The following is a 20,315-nucleotide window of genomic DNA, read 5'->3' as shown; positions in this document are numbered from 1 at the left end:
TTTTTATGAAAAGCCCTAAAAGAGCCAGAAGTCTTTAAGGGTAAATACACAAATAAATACATTGATATGAACTTTATTTTTATTGAAGCAGCTGCAAGTACGTCAACTAGTTATTAAAAACAGATTAACAGGCAGAGGGACAAACAGGAAAACATACATTATATATAATATAATTACATTAAATCACATTTCACTCTTAAGCTACCTTACCATGCTGAATTATAATAATCATTTTCTTGATTGTAGGTTTATAATCACAGTCAGAATTTTCCCTAGGGGATATCAGCATTCTGTTTTTCTTATGTAAGTCATAAGAGTACTGTGGTACCTTGGTTCATGAACTTAATTTGTTCTACTATTCTGGGGGAGATGGCCACAGTCATCTGTCATGGGATGTGGAGTTTGCAAATGGAAGCAAAATCTTGTCAAACACTTCTGTGTCTGTGAACTGAGGTACCACTGTTTTTCTTTTTAATACTTTAAGCTACTCTGATTATGTTTTTCTTGTTAGTCAACACTATAGACTTAAAAATAATAATAGAGGGGGAAAGAGAGAAGGGCTATAGATTGCTAGATGGAATCTGTTCATCTCCATCATTATAAAACCAAGTTTGAAGTCTCTTTACTCTTCAACTTACATTTAGAGGAACACAGGAAAAAATCATCCTTTTATAATTTTCCACCTTAAGTTGGTCCCAAGCTCATAAAATGTAAACTAAAGGGGAAGTTTTTTCTAGACAGATAGTTACCCATAATCATTTAAGATGTACTACATGCCTTTAACATCTTCTTTGTGTACTTTTGAAAAGAAATACAGAGAGGAAACAAAAACAAAACATCATCATCATCATCAACAACAACAACAACAACAACAACAAAAGACAGAATCCCAGGGTTAGATTTCCCAAATGCAAGTGCCTTACTTCCCAAGGTCAGAACTTCTACTTGCTGTACAGTGTTGGTTTTCCAGTCTAATAGCTTTTCAACATTCACTTTTGAGTCTCATGGGAAATTTTATTCAGGCTTAAGATGTAGTTCGAGAATGAACAGTGTTAGCATCAACTGTACTCAAGACAAAAGAGGCTGGAGTTAATCTCTGGAAACAACAGGGAAAAATAAGAAATACAGAGCATAATAGGATAAACATGCATAATTAGGTCAAGGTCAAAGTTAATCCAATCCACGAAGGTTTCTTCTGAGAGTAAACAGAGGAAGGGATGATTTTACTGAGACCCATAACCATAGTAGTAAGGTTCATCAGGGCGGAATCCATAAGCTGTGGCAGGGCGTCCAAGAATACCAACTGGTTGGGCAAAGCCATCTATCCCAAGGCTGAAAGAGAAAAAAGCAATATGCTGTGTTTTTAATCACAAATCTATAATGTAGGTCAAATAAGAGGCTCAGAATTTTACACCTCCAAGATTCTCTTTCTGGCACTGATAGTGATTTATAGGAATATCAGCCTTTTTTCTTCCCTAAATTAATGAAGTCATTAAAATGTATATAAAATATTTACTTCTCGCAAGATGTATGTTAAAAATGTCAGAAATTGGTTATCAGTTTACTATTCAAAACAAAGAATCAGGTCAAAAAAGTTTCATTTAATGCTCTAATGACAGAATATGAAAAGATTTTGTATCAAAGCAATTATCAATAATACACTGCTAGGGAATGATAAATTTGACAGCTAGGTTTGATCTCCAGATCCTTCTGTGCAAAACATTGCTATATATAAATTCTAGTTCAGCTTATTCTGTGGAAATAATGGAAACACAAAAATAACCTTCAGAGTTGTAAAGATAATTGAAGCATTGGTATACTTTATTTCTTTAAAAATTGATTATTTAGAAGAAATGTTTTGCAAAGCACTTTTCAAAAAACAAGGAATTATCGCACTTAGAAAAATGACAAAATATTTATTTTTCTAGGCAATTATGACAGCAATAACATGCTCATGCATAGCTCATGCAGTGAATGCTACTGAGCTTGATTTTCAACTGAGAAGCCATCCATAATGTAGAAATATAAGCTGTGAACAAAATAAATATATTTAAGTGATTTAAGATTTGAAAGGGTACTAGATGGAGATTTTTCACTAGAAAAAAAAATTCTCAGTATGTTTAAAATATATATTCACATTGGCACTAATTTCCCCTCACACTCAAAGTGAGATTAAGTTGAAAGAATTTAGAGTATTAAAATTTAACTTTTAAAATAATGTGTGCATGTGCATGTTTATTAGGATGGAGCTAAGGAATAATATAAGATGTACTGGTCCTGTGAATCAGCTTCTCAGGGGAACAGAATTTCTGAACTATAAGTGTCAGGTTATTTGTACTGAGTGAACCTAGGGGGGAAAATCAAGCTTTTAGGGCATATATATGTGTGTGTGTGTGTGTGTGTGTGTGTGTGTATATATATGTACATATATATATGTATATATGTGTATATATATGTGTGTGTGTATATTTATATATACACATATCCATAGTTTCTCTTAAAGTTGAAATATTTATATTCTGTATTTTATTTTAAAATTGTAAAATATAAGCACTCTTTCCTACTTTGATATCATGGGAAGACAATAAATTTTGAAATGCTAATATTCTAGAGGTAGCTTAAAAATGTTTCTGAAAGTAATAGAGCAGTGAACTGTTGTTCACTGATAAGATACAATGGCATCAGTTTAAAATTAGATGAAAAGTTGGCTGCAGAAAACTTTTAGCACTAAGGCTAACAAAGTATTCATGTATCTAAACAACTCGAGTATATAAGGGTTGATTGTATAGCTTGTGGATTTCAACCCATTCCTTATTCATCTACTTATTACACCTGCCTTTTGCACCTCCTCTGAGGTTGCAAGCAGAAGTCTTAGATGAAATTCACATGTTCTCAATCTAGAGGCTGTGGTGGGACCTCTTTTAAGAATTTGGAAATAAGAGGCACATAGCAGATCAGTGAAGGAATATGTAAAGGCACCTTCAAAGCAGAATGTATTTTTAGCAATCCCACTGTATTAGACTTAAAGATGATTCTCAGAAGAGAGTGAGCCGGCCATGTGGGCACTGACCAAGGAGCTTCTCAGCTACAGGGCTGGTGGTAACAAACTAAGCAGTTCCTCGGGACATGGTGACCCATACCCTGACTTTTCTGTCAGGCTTATTCTCAGTGAGGAAGAGTATTCAACAGATTCTCAGAGATTGAGGCCATTCTACATTGAAATTGTACAATTTTTCTTTTTTTTTATTTCTATGACTAAAAGGCAAATCCTCCCCTCGATACTGGGGACTGAACCCAGGGGCTTCACACTGAGCTATAACCCCATCCCTTTTTAAAATTTTTAATGTTGAGACAGGGTCTCACCAAGTTGCTAAATTACCCAGGCTGGGCTTAAACTTGCAGTCCTCTTGCCCTAGCCTCCCAGAATGCTGGGATTACAAGCAGGTGCCACCACACCTAACTAGCAAACTTCTTTTTATGTTTTACTATTTGCCAATGGAGTAAATAATACTTATTACCTGATCTATCAGATGGCTATACTTTTCAGTAGAAGTTGACAAATGGTTAATTTTGTTTTTAAACGTCAGTCACGTTGTTGACAAAAATCTAAAGCTCCAAGTCAATGAATGTAAAAATCAAACCTTGAGCACTAATGAGTTTTTGAGTATCTGAACCTGCAAGTCTCAGGTCTTGAACATGATAATTTCAGGCTGCTGTGGTGAAGTTCCATTTATATAGTTAACACATCACCCAGATTACAGTTAATAGGATTATCACTTTTTGAAGTTGGGGAAATTTTTCAAGGGAGAATATTTGAAACTGACTTAAAATAAGCTTTTCTGGGGAATTATCCATCATGAATCACTGACAAATTTGCTATGTGAAGAATACTTAAGACATGATGTCTAGTTTGGATGGTAAATGGACAGATATTAGGTCCTTTTGTATTATGAAAGATCAATCGTATCTGTAAATTAACAGCTTATTAAATCCACTCTGAAACAATCGTTCTCTTCTTTAATCTTATTTGGGTCTTTTTAATACAATGGGGGAGTTGGGCTTTCCAGGATGCTTAAACAAGAAGACAGCTGCTCTTTTGGAACATGTGGACATGTATCCTACCTCCTCCCTTGGGATAAGGATGCAGCCTTGTTAATATAGAATCTGGTTCAAAACCAAGAGTCTAATAGCAAGTTTTTCTTTAAATAGGAGACAGGTTCTTTATGTAAATTCTTCTGGAAAGAACAGAAACCATGAACAGAGTCAGCTGGGCATGGTGGTGTACATCTATAATACCAGCACTGTGGGAGCTTGAAACAGTAGAATTGCAAGTTTGAGCCCAGCCTGAGCAACTTAGCAAGAATATGTATACATGATTATGTATATGTATATATATACTTACATATATGTAAAATTTAAAAAATGGATTAGGAAGTATGAAGGCCCTGGGTTCAATCCCTAGTACTGGGAAAAAAACAAGAAGACAGTGCCATAGGAAAAATTGTGCTTTCCTAATCTAAAAAGACTTGATTTGGATTAAGGGACACTAAGAACCAAGGGAATTAAATCTGTGACATGGCTTTGCCCTGTGTGACCATTTTGCTTCATAAGTTTGTGTATTTGGGTATGTATATTGGGATTTAACTCCTTTCTGCATTACAGGCATTGCTATTTGTACAAATTTTCTTACTGCCATTCCTACCCCACATAAAAAGTTGCATAAGCTGCTGCTTTTTTGTTTTTAAAGGACTCGTTAGTATTTTTATTCGTTTTGTTTTGGTTTTTGGTACTGGGGATTAAACTTGGGTCCTTGTGCTTATGCAGCAGGTGGTGAAACCACTGAGCTAAATCCCTGGCCCAGTACTTTTATTATTAAAGGTCAGTGAACATATTTTAGATTTTTGAATTACCCAGATTTAGTACTTTTTTTAGTCCAAAGAAAATATTGTGACAAGATAACTAGAAATAGTTAGGCCAAGAAATCAATCTATTATTAAATTTTATGTCCCAAGAACAATGATTTTCTAGACCTAGAAAGGAAAATGAAAATTAGCTAAAGTGAAAAATTATTTTAAAAATCCAACAATATAAAACCACACTAATTTTTAAATTTTACAAATCTACAAATGAAACTGACACACAGGAAGCAGAACACTGAATTTTCTCCAATGAAAATTTTTTTCTAAGACTTTAACCACATTCTTAACAGTGTTCATGAGATGATTCAGAGGGGCAAAAGAAATGTGGTGATGACAAGTGACACTTCACATGCAGCGCATCACAGGTAAACGGCAGCCAGCACGGCATCCCAGACACTCATTACATTTCTTTGCCAGAGTTGACATTCCTGGAGTGAGGGAAGAAACTTACCTACCTCTGGCTGTTTGTGAGGCTTAATTAGTGCATATTTGTAAAGCACTTTGAAATCCTTGGATGAAAAGTGCTGCACAAGTGAAAAGTATCATTACTTTATTAAAATTAGATAACAGCAACAAGTCTTTTTATTCTTTTAAATTCCTAAATGAGCAGTATGAATAGAGCAGGTAATAAATGTATTGGTGTGTGCTACAAAAATAAATACAAGTCACATTCTTCATAGACTTGCAGGACTTCTGAAAACATTTTTAGAAATAATCTCGTCTAACTTCCATTTTGAGTCCATCCAACTCTTATCTTTACATCTCCAGAATGCAGTGCTCACTTCTTTGTGAGGCAGTTCATTTCATTAATAGGTAGGTCAAATTGTTAGGAGAGTTCTTAATCAGAAATCCTGTTCAATTAGTCTTAGAATTACACGCTGGAACCAACTAATTCTTTAACTGACTGCTTCACAGCCCTCATTTACTTAATCCTTAGGAGATGGCTTCAGATTTTTATTATGGCATTTGCCCTCTAAAATCACTTTGATCTGCAAGTGTTTACCTTAAAGGAAAGCTGAAATTAACATGATACTTATGATGTTCTGAAACCAGTAGGGACTACTGAGATCTTCTCTCTGACCTTCTATTAATGTAGGCTAACCTGTACTGATCTTAAAAATTACCAGGAGTCATAAAGTTGGCTAAGACTGAATATCTATGTGTTCAACTGGGTATGCATAGACACACAAAGAACTTGCTGAAATTTCACTTATAATCACTGTGTTGAATTTCATCTTTTTGATTTGGGTCTCTGTTTAGGGATTCCATTTCCTGAGATAAAATCCTTTATGACAAAATATTTATGAATAGGAAATAATAGTTAATAATTATCTAGTCCTTTGAATCATAAGGTAATATTGAAGGCTGGGACTGTTTATAGATATTAAGTGAAAAAACAACATGAGCTAGCTAGTTATCATGGGTGAGACTGCTGGAGGACTTTATAGAATAGTATGAAATGATCTGTTAACAAGCTGGAACATTTCATTCTTATCAATTAATATATTGACCATAGAATCAAAACCAGTATGTTTTTATTCTTAGTAGAGTATAAAGTGACTACCAGAGTAATTTTAGCTTCAATGTAATTTGTCACGGGACTGGTAAGGCAGTTAAGAAGACAGCCCTCCCTGTGACATGAGGACCTGTGGAGGCAGCTCCAAACACAAATACTCTGACAAGCAGCGGATGTCATGCTGCCCTAGTCTATGTATACACAGAATGAAGACCACATAATCACTGTGAGTATATTAGAAATATATACAGATTGCTACAGCAAAATCTTGGAGGTTAGAAAGGTTTCATATAAAGTTGTTCAATTTTAATATATGTCATCATTCATTTCCTGGCTTTACATTTTACTGTCTTTCTCTTCTATCGGAATGTAAGCCCCTGAAGGGCAAAGACTGTCTTACACACAGATATATCCTTAGCTGTTATTAGTAGACAGTGGCGTTCTCAAAATGTTAATTTGTAATTCTTCAGAATTGATTATTTTTATTGTGTCAATATGGAGAAAATCCTTCAAATCTTTGATATATTACATTCATTAAAAGACATTTTCCTATTTGTATTGATAATGTATTAAAACTTGATTGTGCTTAATAAAAAGCTTCTTTAAACATCTTAAAAAAAGATCTGACATGGAGTGGATGTTCAAGAAGTATCTGGATACATGAGTGGATCAGACTTAAAGGACATGTAGGATTTCACAGGCAGAGAGAGAATTCCTGAAAGTACAGAAACGCTGAGCAAGAGAGAAGGGCTAAAGAACAGCAAATATGTAGCACATCATGGTTAAAGTCATGTCTAGAACATATGCAAGAGGCAGGAGTTAAGTCTCGAACAGGAGGTTAGAACTAGCTAATGAACTCTTTGTACACCATGCTAAGGAACTGTATGCTTTTGCAAGTTGCCAATGGGGTTTAAGAAAGGACAACAACTTCTGTGTTTTAGAAAGTTATCTGTGACCTCAGTAAATGTAAACATTATATGCCATAAAATGAGCTAAGGTAAATAGCAACATGAATGATAAATGGGATGGGAATTGGAAGAAGGGAATGAGAGGGAAGGGGATTAAAAAAAGAAATAAGCTGTGTTATGTACATGTAACCACTCCTCTAAATGACTGTAAAGTGCATGAATTGCAAACCTGTACTAAAAAAAAGTTATCTGTGGTAGAAAAGGGGGTTGGGCGGCAAAAGCATGGAGAAAATTTAAGTGACTATTATTGAAGTCTAAATGTAAAGTGATGAGAGGGGCACTGGCTGAAATAAACATAATTTAAAATATATTTAAAACACCACTTACCATTTGTGAAGTGAAGTATTAAACTGAGGTTTAAATGTTTGTAAATTACAGACTGACCACTAGATGGAGAGCTTGTCTTTCCACTGAGTACCTGCCACGTACTACAGTTTTAAAGCAAGGTTTATCGAAAACTCTGCATATTTAACAGTGATAGAATGTGATTTCCGTTGCTTTCTCAGATAATCCATGTCTTCATTTTATAAACGTGAAATAATTTAATTAGAGCTAAATAGGAATACCTATTAGTCATATACAAAAAATTTGTGAATATGGGGACCTAATGGAAGATGCTAATTTTCTTGGATATTGAAAAGTATACTGTACATGCACAATGAAGGATAATTATTATAGCACAGCTTCTCAAATTTTCACTGAACTTATAATCAAAGACATCTTGTTTCTATAAATTTAATTGTAACAAATATACAGTATAGATAGGGTTGCTCGAAGTTATTGCTTTGGACCTGAACCATTGTTTTACTGAGAAAGTGAAATCCAAGAGTATAGTTAAGCAGTTTTTAAAATGAGTTTCACATATATCAAAACTAGCTGTCGTTTTCCATTTAGTTTTTTATTCTGACGTTTTTATGTGCATATTGTTTTTCTTTCATTATGATAGAAGTAAATGTCTAAAGCATTTTAAAGAATTGTATTTTTAGTGAAATCATACCAAGTAATATTTTTTCCAAAAATCAAGAGCAAATTATGTGAGTAGTAGGAGGTTGTATTTAAAGTGTTCATCTGGAGTTTATTCTAAAAAAATTTAAGAGACATCTGTCAGTTCTAAGGGAAAAACCCCTACCTTGGGGACAGCTTTCAATTTAGTTACTATGCTGAGATACTTCAGATAAAAACTAATTTGTACTAATGAAGGAAGGACCGTGTGTAAAACAGTCACTGATTTATTCCAAATGGTAAAGAAATTCCATTTCACAGACTCTGTTCTAATCTCAATTTATACTTCTTATACATCTTAATCTGTTGTTTAACTCAAGACTACTTTAGTGATTGTATTTTTATGTGGTGATGCTACAGCTGGTATGCTTAGACTTTAGTATAGTTTATTTCATTTATTACACTTTACAGTCCTATTGAGATTCTTCTAGTAACTCCAGCACCTGGGTGTCCTAATGCATCTGATGTAGTACTGGATGCTGTATCTGATGATTCTCCATGACAGTCCTTTGTGTGCTATGTAATGTTTTAGTTTTTGTCCAGCTCCAGGGTGTTTCTCCCTGGAGCTGTGCATATTTCTACAGAGATGACAGTATTTGTTTATAATGTATCAGGGGCCTGGGGTTTCACTGTCCTGACACAATCTGATTAGTAATTTGTTGACTTGGGGCATCCTGAGGTAGATGCACAATATAAATTCACAATCCAGCCAACCAGTACGGAACAAGCTTGTGGTTTTTCTTTCTCATGGGCAACTATCCTCTACCTAGGGCCTTGGGGCATAAGACAATTTTGGCTACTTCTCTGGGCTGGTGAATTAAAATCATCTTGTTCTCTTTTCCTCTGATGAGACAAAGGCAGCTCTTTGAAGTTCCAGTCTATATACAGGGGGCTCAGTTCCATCTTCCAGTACCATAGAACTGTTCCTACTTCAATACCCCTGTGGGTGGGCGTTTTATTTTCTGGCCCTTGGGGTATTCTATATATTTCCCGTAAAGTTGGTGATGCATTATAAGTGCTTGTTACATTTTGTCCAGCATTTCTATGTATCCATGGAGGAATGGGCCCTTCCAAGTTAACTGTCTACTGTCTTGCTGGAAAGTCCTAATTTCCTCCCATTTTATTATTTATCTGCTTTTCACATTAAAAAATTATAAACCTTGTATTCTTGTGACTCAAAATTGGTTTTCTTGAAAAGAACAATGACTTAAAAAACTAAACAAAACTGGAAACTGAGTGTGGTGGTACAGGCCTGTAATCTCAGCACTCTGGGAGGCTGAGGCAGGAGAATATCAAGCCTAGCCTGGGCAACTTGGGGACCAGTGAGACTCTGGCTCAAAATAAAAAGGGCTGGGGATGTAGATCAGTGTGAAAGCCCTGGGTACAATCCCAAACAACCAAAAAACCCTGGAGTTATGAAAGTGTATTTTATTTTTTCTTATTTATATCTATTAAAGAGAAGAAAAACCACTTTAATGGGCATCTAATGGAAGTTGTCCAACATGTTATCAAGCTGAAGTGAGTATTTACTTAAGCCTATATGGTCTCAGGCTTTCTATAGCAGTCTTTTAATGAAGGTATATCATCTAGCCACCTTTAACTTACATTTCTTCAATTAAGTAGAGACACTGAAAACTGGCAGTTCTATAATATAAAGCAATTCCTCATTTCACCCAGCCAAATGTTAAACCAATTTGCTAAGTGGCTTAAATAACCTCTAGGTCAATGAACTGAGTCATTAGCACCTCTTTTACATGATTGTCTGGTACTGGTTCAACATTTATATAATCTTTGTCATAATACCTTGGATTTTTAAGGACAGAAATTACTGCTGGAGGTTTACAGCAGAGAATATCTGTAAGTAGCAATGTTTTTTCAGTGATAGTTTAATCATACTGTCTGGTACTGAGTGAGTTAAATCCTGAACACCACAACTAATTACTATGTAACGCTAACCTTAGTTGCTGGTTCATTTTGAGACTCTTTAAAATATGAACTGTGTATTTTACCCCTACGCACTCTCTTAATGATTTGTTTTTTTAGACTGAAATCACTTCCAGCCATCAGTTATACTCTTGGTCTCTACATATGCGCTTTTCCAAGCACAAATATTTCTTTTTCCTATTGGTCTGCCAGCCCTGTCAGACCAAATTTCACTTTAAACTAAATGCTATGATACTTAAAACCTCTTGGATTACTTGGGCTGCTAGTGTGATCTATGACCTTCCAAGAATGACAGCTGAACTCTCCAATTTGCTTATACTGCTTGGGGAACCAGAAAGCACATGCCAAAAAGGAAAATGTTTCTGATGTTGAACAGGGAGGAGAGTGCTTCTTGTGGGTGGGGGCAGCAGACTATTAAGTACTGAAAAATACTAATAAGAAATGAAAAGAAACTAAACATGCTGCAAAGCTGAAAACCTCAAACATAATTCTAAAGTTAATGCAATTACTAAAAACTCTTTAGCTGGACTAACTGGTTAAAATATGAATAATGCCTTAGTTCCTATAATTAAAGCACCAACCAGAATCTTAGCCATAATGTACTACTGAAATGAACAAGTTCAAGAAATTGAATGAAACTTAAAATTATAGAAAATTTTTATAAAATGGGCTATCAATTTCCCATCTTTCTCTATAGACAGAAATCTGACATGGACACAATCAAAGAGGTAATATAGCCATCTAACATGCATGCTGTCCCTACTGACATAATACTAACTGGTCTCTCTTAAATGGAAGATTAATGTTAAGTTTCTGTTAAAACTCATGCCTCCAAAGTCCTTAAATAATGTAGTTTGGGAATATTTTTAGTGCAGTTTTGAAACTTTTCAGTTTTACTACTTAAGAGGCAGACAACTGTTTGTCTTAAAAAAAATCTCAAAAGCCTTATCAAATGTAAGATGTTTAATATAAAGTTTCCAATTTATTTCACAATCTATTCATTTGTTACCTTTCTTGGTTATATAACAGAAAAACCAAGCAGTCATGATAGGCAATGACTCTGGCAGCTAAATCAACCTAAGTAATACATTTCCAAAGTTAAGAACAAAAACAGAAATAACAGAAACTACATTTAAATACACTGAAATGCATATTTTAAATTGCTAAGTATGAGAGCTTGAAAATTTGATTCTAAATAAATTTATAATCACAAGTATATATAAAAAAGCACTTTCTTGAATTAGGTATAAAATGAAGATTAAGATTAATGGTGGGAGGTATTTAATTACCTTTCAGTCACTAATTCAGTGATTCCACTAATAAACACAGGATAGATAAATGTTTCAGTTACTGTCCTCCAGAACATTTAGGATCTCAGAATAATATATCAGTGTCACATTTAGCCCTGGAAAAACAGGTGCTGAAGTAATTTACTACTTTATTTCACAAACTTTCTTTGTGTTTAATATATTTAACTGTTACATTATGGATGTGTTAGAAAAAAACCCCAAAGAGAATCCATTTTCTGTTTAAATCTAAGGCTAATTATAGGTATTTCATTGTTCAATCACAGGTTTAATGATGAATTAAGATGTCGCTATATCTTCTTCAAAGAATAGGACTAGCATCCTTTGGGGATATACTGTGTTGATATCAAGAAAATTCTGTGTGGATTACAATATGGAAGTACATAATTCTAGCAACTCTTTTTATGATTTAGACTTTATCACTATATCTTAAAATTATTTTCAAAGAGCACAAGGATACATCATACTATTTTGTCTTTTTTTTGTTTTTCTGCCTTGAATTATGTAGTCCAGGCTGGCTTCGAGCTCATGATCCTCCTGCTTCAGCTTCCCAGTTGCTGAGATTACAGGTGTGTATCACCATGCTTGGCTCTGTTTTTTTTTTTTTTTTAATTACTGATGTACATGGGTATTCTCCCTTAAGGACCAGGAATTAAGTTTATTAAATTCAGCAAAAATAGATTTTTAAGAAGGCATTTATTAGTAACCTCTGAATTTTCTTAAAGTTAGTGCAGGACCTCAAACTTAGCATGTCTGAATGAAATTTCTATCTCTATGGATAAAACCTGCTTCAGTTTATATCTGTAACTTTCTCTTTCATGATTTCCTTATTTGTAAAATAATGGTTATGACTTTTAACATTTCTATGCCTTGAGATTTTATTTCCAAGTCTCTTCCAAGATTAGTACAATCTTACAGTATGTATTTGGTTTTTCTATTATTATGACATGAAAATAATGGAGCCTTACTCAAAATGCTTAGGCAATTCTGGCTCCTGCCATACAAGCTACATAGTTACAAGATATCATACTTGGCATGCTTTTCACACGTGCTTTCTGTTTGCTTTCCCAGGGCTTTTACATAAGCCATAGAGATTTATGACCTCATATAGGCATACTAATTATTGTTGCAGTAAAATAATGTCATGCCCAATCATATCTTTCTTCTACTGTAGCAAGACTGGACTGCTTATATAAATAAGGTTATTCGGTCAATACCTTCAGATTCTATGCCATGAATAATGCAAATGATACAATACTTTTAGAGATAAAACTGGGAGCTTCTCCTTGGCTTTTCACCATATTTTATATTATTCAGTGAGTTTTTAAAAAATAATAAATCAAGGGTAATGTTTTTAGTTATCTCATGCAAATCATCACTTCCCACTTTGCACACATTCCTGTACTCAGGTATACTGCTACTGTTTGTTTCTCTTAGAAAAGTGAAAACATTTGTAGTGGAGTATATTCATTCTGTGATGTTCTTTGTCTTTCAGGTTGTGCCTGTCTGACAATCTGGGACTTATATAAGCAAGATGGGCAATGCTGAAAATTTTTCAGGGTGATGGGAATGCACCACCCATTTTTGAGATTATCTGAATTTTAGGCAGTACATATTATAAAACAGCATACAAATATACCTATATTAGTTGTTTCAAGTGTGCAGGGCAAGGAAAAACGATTCCATTTAAAATAACTCTAATGCCTACCTGCCTATGACAGACAGGACCCCTATTCCCCAGAATTTGGTGGAAAAAAAGGCAAGATGCAACAGTAAGGAATTCTAATAGTATCTTTTCTCCCTACAACATATAGAGAATGAGGTGAATTACAATGTTGTAATATTTGTAAAGACCTTGAAACCGAGATTTAAAAAGAAAACTTTTTGAGCTTTGTATGAATGCACGTATTTATCACCTTAAATATCAGGATGAAATGTGAACATGTATGTGAATATAAATTTTGAAAGACGTAAATTTTTTCTCTTTGGTGGTAGGGATTGATTCTAGGGCCCTGCATGTGCTAAGGATGTGTTCTGCCACTTAACTATATCCTCCAGGCCTTGAAAAGATGTACAGTTTAAGTTACAGTTGCAATTTAAAACTTTATTTGCCCACTTCCTAGAATACTTCTTCCATCCTTTTACATTAGAGGGGCTGTAAATTAGGCATTTGGTTCTGTTCACACAAATCTGTATTCCTTTTTAAGGTTGCTTTGTCTTTTAACTTCTGATAGGCTAGTACGAAAGTGCTTTGTTTTTGGCAGAAAAAACCTGGAAAGGAAATAATTTCTGAAAAAGTGGAATGTATCAACATTCTAGAGACAATCTCTTCTAAAGCTAAAGAAAATAGGTTTAAGTAAATGTGTATATACATGCATATATTTTACATAATTTGAGATAGAATGCTGACTTATGTGGACAAAAGAGAAGATATACAGGAAATCACTGATTACGTTCCTCTTTAGGTATATTCAAGACTAATTATTTAAGATCTTTAAAGAGCATAAAAAGCATTTGCTGACTGTACTTCTGTAATCTGAACTGAGGCCACAGAAATATGTAGCTTTCACTAAAAAAAACAAGAGACATAAAGAGATTTTACATATATACCTATGAAGTTTAGGAAATTATTAAACTTTTAAATTACTACATTTTCTTCTCAAATACAAAGTCAATCTGTCACAGTACCACACTGTCTCTGTAGTAGTCTGAGCTTTGAGAGTTGTGAGACTTAATGATCTGAGCTACTACTGAAAAGACTGTACACTGCCTAGAATTCCTGCAGGTGAATTCTCTAAGATTATAGCCTGCAATTAATCCTTTTAACTCTAGGCTTCTCCTCCATTTTGAAGTAACCACTAGTGGGTTTATTACCTTTTTTAAAGAAAAATAAGAAAACCTAATTCATTTTAACAAATCCTTTGCAATCTGAAACTCTTTCAAATGAAAACTTAAAAAAATTATTCAGTGACTATAATGTCAGTGATAAAAGAGAAGTTCAAAGTCCTCAATGTTTCATTACTTGTTCTATACCTATTATCTTTCTAAAATTAAAAAGTTTTTACTCAGTAAACATTTGCTTATGAGATGGGAGGCACAGAAATCAATGTGTACATCAAATGGGTACTCCTTGATATAATGGCTCTCCCAGGTCTCACAATTATCCAAATTAGATTTTGCAGGAGATTTTTTTTTTTTAAAGACTGGGTCTTGCTCTGCTATGTAGCTCACGATGAGATTGAGCTTGCTATGGACCCCAGGCTGGGCTTGAATTCATGCTCCTTCTACCTATTGATACGTTTTGAATGGCAATATTTCGGTAACAATGGCAACAAGATGCTGTCTGGATTAATCCTTCCAGACAATTCATTGTAATAAGTGGCAACTAAACTATAGTGAATTATCAGTATGTTTGGGTACAACATTTCATTACATAGCCTATATAATTTAGGAAGTTGTATTTAAAAAATAATGTAATCCTTTGCCAAATATTATACTGTTCAGTTTGAAATGTCATAAAATCTGAATCTACTTTTTGAGAAAATTCACCACGTTATCTACTTAGATTGCTAGGGGTTTTTTTGTAAGAAAATACTAGTGATCTGTTTCTGTAACAGAAGTTAATGAATGACAACACTCTAAGTAACTTAATCTTCAAAAAAGAGTGGGGGTTCATTATTTAAGATAACATAGCATTCTTTTCTAAAGATGACTGTTTCCTTTAAAAATTAAAATTAAAAAATGTTTAAGATGTTTACTCTGGATATAAACACACAGGCACATATGCACATATTTTTTTTTAAATTCAAAGTGTGGGAATTCAAAGTATGAGCAGGAACAGATAAAAGACCATTGATGTCCAAATACTGCCACTGTATTTTGTATTAATTCCTTTCCTAAGCCTGACAATATCCATAAATATGTGTTTTTTAAAAAGTTGAGGAATAACAAATAGGCTGTTTGAATGCTTCTCAAAAATTATTTTTTAACCCTGATGATAAGCTTTTCCAAAGGAGAATTCTTACTAATGTCTGTATTCCCAAATCCCATCCAGGTTCTTATCAATTAAAAAAGTCTCAAATGACAAAAAATTGAAGTATTAAAAGCAAATACAAAATACATAACTTTATAGAACATAAAATATATACTCATGGTAAAGTTAATTTCCATCATTATTACATAAACTTTAAAAGTTAAAAGAATCTTTTGGAAATCATAGATAGTAACAGCAATAATAAGATTATCGGCATATATACTATACTTCTGATTTATTTATTGCCATCTATGACTTGGTAACAGGAAAGAAACAAGATCAGGGAAACTTCATTTTAAGTGTGAGGCAGAATTTATTGCTATAGAACTTACATTACTTGACAGTGAAAACTAATATGTTTTTATATTATTTGGATTATAGTACCATTCTCTAGAATTTCTATAGAGATATGACTTTAAAAGTTCTTCACAGAATGAATGCTATTATTTAGGTATGGAGGCATCAATCCTTCAGATATAGCAAAACTGAAAAAAATTTATAGTAAAGCAGCAATGAGATTAAGTATTTAGGGTCAATGAAATTGGATGGACTATTAATGTGACTGTATATACTTGTAACTTGTAATATTGGGACATTAGAAGGAATTTCTTTTGGAAACAGAATAGTTTCTATGATAGATTATGCTTACATTCATATAGATGAGTACTCACTATATTTAATTAGATATTTAGTAGTACAAGTACACTAAGTTCTTTTAAATGGGTCTTAATTATGAAGGTTAGTATCTTCATCTACCTGAAATATAACAATTCAAACAGATTTTTTTACCCATCTAAATTAAATATTTTCCTATATAGCACAACAGGTTCCTACTAACAATTTAAATATTCAAGCATATAATATACAGAATGCATAATACACATATATCTTGGCTATGCATTTAACAAATGCTTTGTATTGGATACTAAAATAGTAGATTAAATATAAATTCAAGAAATCACTGCCAGGGATTTAGCTCAGTGGTTCTGGCGCCTGCCTCGCAAGCACAAGGACCCAAGTTCGATCTCTGGTACCAAAAAAAAAAAAAAAAAAAGAAATCACTTAAAAATAGTTCACACCAAAAATAAAAAATATGGAAAATGGAGCAACACATATTTGTGTTTGAATACTGGCTTTGACTTGTATAACTCATTTGTCAAAGAAACATTAAGAGTCACGTGTGTCAGGTACTGTGCATACAACACTGAATATAACTAAAATAGTCAAAGTTCTTGAACTTCTACAAAAGTACATTCTATAAAGGAAAGAGAACAAGTGAACCAAACAATAAAGGACCAGGGTAGATGGAGGAAAAGAAGCCTTTCATAATTTTGTGAGGAAAAAACTCTTGAGGAAATATTTTAGCTGCCATTTACTTAAAAAAGTTTGAAGACTGTTCAAGCTAAGTACAAAGGTAATGAAATGAGAAAGATTTGGCGAGCACGAGAGGCCCAGAATGGATATTCTTGTAGGCAAATGGGACATTTGTAGTAGGTAAGGCTGGAGAAGTAGAGGGGTATCAAATAATGCAGGGCTATGTAGAACATGGTAAGAAATTAGCATTTTATTACAGGAGCATGGGAAGCCACTGAAGGCAAGTGGGAGACATGACTTAACTTACACATCAAAACATCATGCACAGAACAGCTAAGTGCATGGCACACTCCTGTAATCCCAGTGTTCTGGGAGGCTGAGGCAGGAAGATTGCAAGTTCGAGCCCGGCATAGGCAACCTATTGACTTAGAGAGGTCCTGTCCCAGAATAAAGTATCTATCATCTGTCTATGTATGTATGTATGTATGTATGTATGTATCTATCTATCTCTACAGTTCAGTACTGGACCCAGTACTTGGGGCAGGGGTGGTGGAGATCACAATGCTACAGTGAAAAATGCCAACCAAAAAAGCTAAAAAGTATAAATTTACAGGCAGTATTTAAGGACATGGGTCCTACATTAATTCTATAGGAGGTGTAGTTAGGAAACAGGAGGCTGAGGCTGCCCAAATAGGTATGGCTAGCAGAGACGAAGCCTTGAAGCAACCAGTATTTAAAGATGGGAAGAGAAGGAATAGCCAGCATAGAATATTAGTAAGGAATGAAAAAGGTCTTAGGAGAAAAGTCAGGAAAACTGCTTTGAGAGCCAAAAGAAGGGAGTTTCAAAAAGCAGAGCTTTGACAACAGTGTCAAACACAACTGAGCGTTAAAGAAAAGACTGGGCCACTGGATTTGGCCATATAGAGGCCACTGGTGATTCTGACAAGACTGGTGCTGTTGAAGAATGAATGGAAGTCTTTTGAGAAGTTTTGCAAATGAGGAAGTAGGAAATGGGCAGCTGTTTGAATATGATGTGGATCCAAAGAGAGTTTAACTTTAGAAATTCCAAATTGTGTTTATATGCTGACAGGAAAGATGCAGTCGAGTAGAGTAGAATGATGACATGAGAGAGCTCCTTAAGAACTCAGGCAACAGGGATGGGGTCCAGAATAAAAATGTTTTCCTGATTAGAGTTTGAAAAAGATGCTTCTTTGAAATAGAAGGGAAGAAAGAAAGGTGGGTAAAAATGAGTTTATGGATTGGGTGATCAGAAGGTACTCTTGGGGAGACTGATTCTCAAAGTTTCTGTTTTCTTAACAGTGTTTCTCCCCAGCTGTTGTAAAGATTAAATTGAGTATAGAACAAACAGCAATTAGCATACTGCCTGGCACTCACTAAATATATTCTAATAAATTCTATTATTCATGAACATGCATATCTCAGATTATAGACAGATTTGAAACCATCTAGGGAATAACATTTCAAATAATACTATTTAAATAAAGATTAAGTCTGTTTGACATTGACATTTGCATTGCTTCGACTCTTTTTGAGTAATTTCATTTAAAACTCTACTGGACTGTTCATGTCCCAAAAGTATAAACTCTTCAACACTTTCACTTATTTAAAATTTATGTTCTTTTTAAAGGACCACAAAAACAAAAAAATTGTTTACTTGGTACAGAAATTTTCTGTGCACTTTGAAGTTCAGAATTTGGATGAGTTGAAGAGGAAAAAAAGCTACAATACAGCCTGCCAGGCAGTCTAAAATTCTGTTTTAACCTTCGTCTTCTTTTCATGTGTGAAAACATGTTACATGTTTAAGCAGACACAGGCTTATTTGAAAACAATAATTCTAGGAGTACAAACTACAATTTTAAAGTTCAAAATTTCTACGTTATAACTAGTATATTCTAAAAAGGTTTGGAGTTGTGGGTGCTATACCTTAAAATTTCAAACCACTTCTTTTTCTTACCCATCTTTCTTATTGGGGTAACCAATAGTTACCATTTTCCCCAAATCCCTGTTTTATAAGAAAATTTGATTTTACTGTTCCTCAATTTATAAATATTCTAAATTCATAGTATGCGTTGTTATTGCTTTTATGACAGTTATCTAAATCAGTGAATGGCTATTACACTGTGTTGATTTATTTCAACATTTTGATTTTTATAAGAAAATGCTTTATTCTGTGAAATCAGATGGCTGTAACAGTAACTGTGAGTTTCACAGTGAGAAACTAGAAACTGATTTTTTTATATATCTTATTAATTCATACTTGTATAGGTAAATTTGATCCATAAAAGCATACAATAAAATATTTATCTTGGCTGTCACCCAAAAGGACCTTCTGAGGGTAAATTTCTTGACAGAAATAAAAAGTTCCTAAATTCCAATTGTCAACCACAAAATAAGGCAAGAGAAAAGAAAAGACAAAAGGGCAAAGAGAAAAATAAAAGTTATATATATTCATTGAATCAAATAATACTTGAGGTTTCATTATAACAAAGAGTGAAATGGAATTTTTTGTACCTTCACTATAAAGATGCATATGTTAAAGTCTAAAATGATTCTGAAATTCTATTTGATACTGAAAACATTTGTGTAGGGATCCACTGATAAAATGGTGCAGTGGATGTTTAATAATGTCACTGGTACTGTACACGTACCATTATAATGTGGATATCACATTTTTAGTATTGAGGATCACGCCCAGGGCCTTGTGAATGCTTGGAAAGACTACCATGGAGCTACATCCCCAGCCCAAGGCAGAACCTGGGCTTAGTGCATGCTAAACAAGTGCTCTACCGATCAAGCTCCCATCTCCAGTCTAGGTTTTGGGAAATTGTTGAAATTCCCTTTAATACTCTAGTATTTTCTCAATAACCAAATGTGAGAAATAATGTTCTGTCTCATTAAACTCTGTAAGTACAAATTTATGTTGAAATTAAACATAGAACATAGCCAAAGACATAAACTATTTGAGAAAGGCTTGGTCTTTTAAAAGCCTTAAAGTAGAACTAATTTGAATCTTAATGGTTGAATGCATTAAGTCCACCCCCATCCAGGCCCCTCCCCTTGAACACCTACTCCTCCCAGCACGGTCTAAATCTTTCCTTCAAGCTTGGCCTTGCAACCATTTGACTTGATCAAGTAGGTCACTTGAAAAGGAAGAAAGCCCAATAAAACGAATTACAAAGACAACAAGATTAAACTGATTGCACTGTTTTCATACATCTAGCTGAAATTCTGCAAATATGCAGTTGGCTGTGGTTTGGCATTTAACAGCCTGCAATCAGTAAGGAGGAGGAA

The 20,315-nt window shown here is 34.0% G+C and overlaps 1 protein-coding gene across 4 annotated transcripts in view; it reads right to left on the bottom strand.

The window, feature by feature from the left end:
- Positions 1-57: 57 nt before the first annotated feature.
- Kifap3 (kinesin associated protein 3) overlaps positions 58-20,315 on the bottom strand; it is a 140,441-nt gene continuing 120,183 nt past the window's right edge. For 2 of the 4 annotated variants that reach the window (XM_087206933.1, XM_087206936.1), the window contains exon 20: positions 58-1,332. In XM_087206933.1, the coding sequence (XP_087063059.1) occupies positions 1,224-1,332 (109 nt within the window). In that variant the 3' untranslated portion in view covers positions 58-1,223. Of the gene's footprint in view, positions 1,333-5,370; positions 5,444-20,315 lie in introns of all 4 variants that reach the window. The other 2 variants (XM_087206935.1, XM_087206934.1) reach the window with 2 other exon arrangements.

This window comes from Heterocephalus glaber, unplaced genomic scaffold (assembly GCF_053883595.1).
Source record: "Heterocephalus glaber isolate CG9 unplaced genomic scaffold, H.glaber_assembly_v1.0 deba00000738, whole genome shotgun sequence".
NCBI lineage: Eukaryota > Metazoa > Chordata > Mammalia > Rodentia > Bathyergidae > Heterocephalus > Heterocephalus glaber.
Note: the sequence above shows the minus strand (reverse complement) of the source record. Positions and strands in the feature narration are given on the sequence as shown.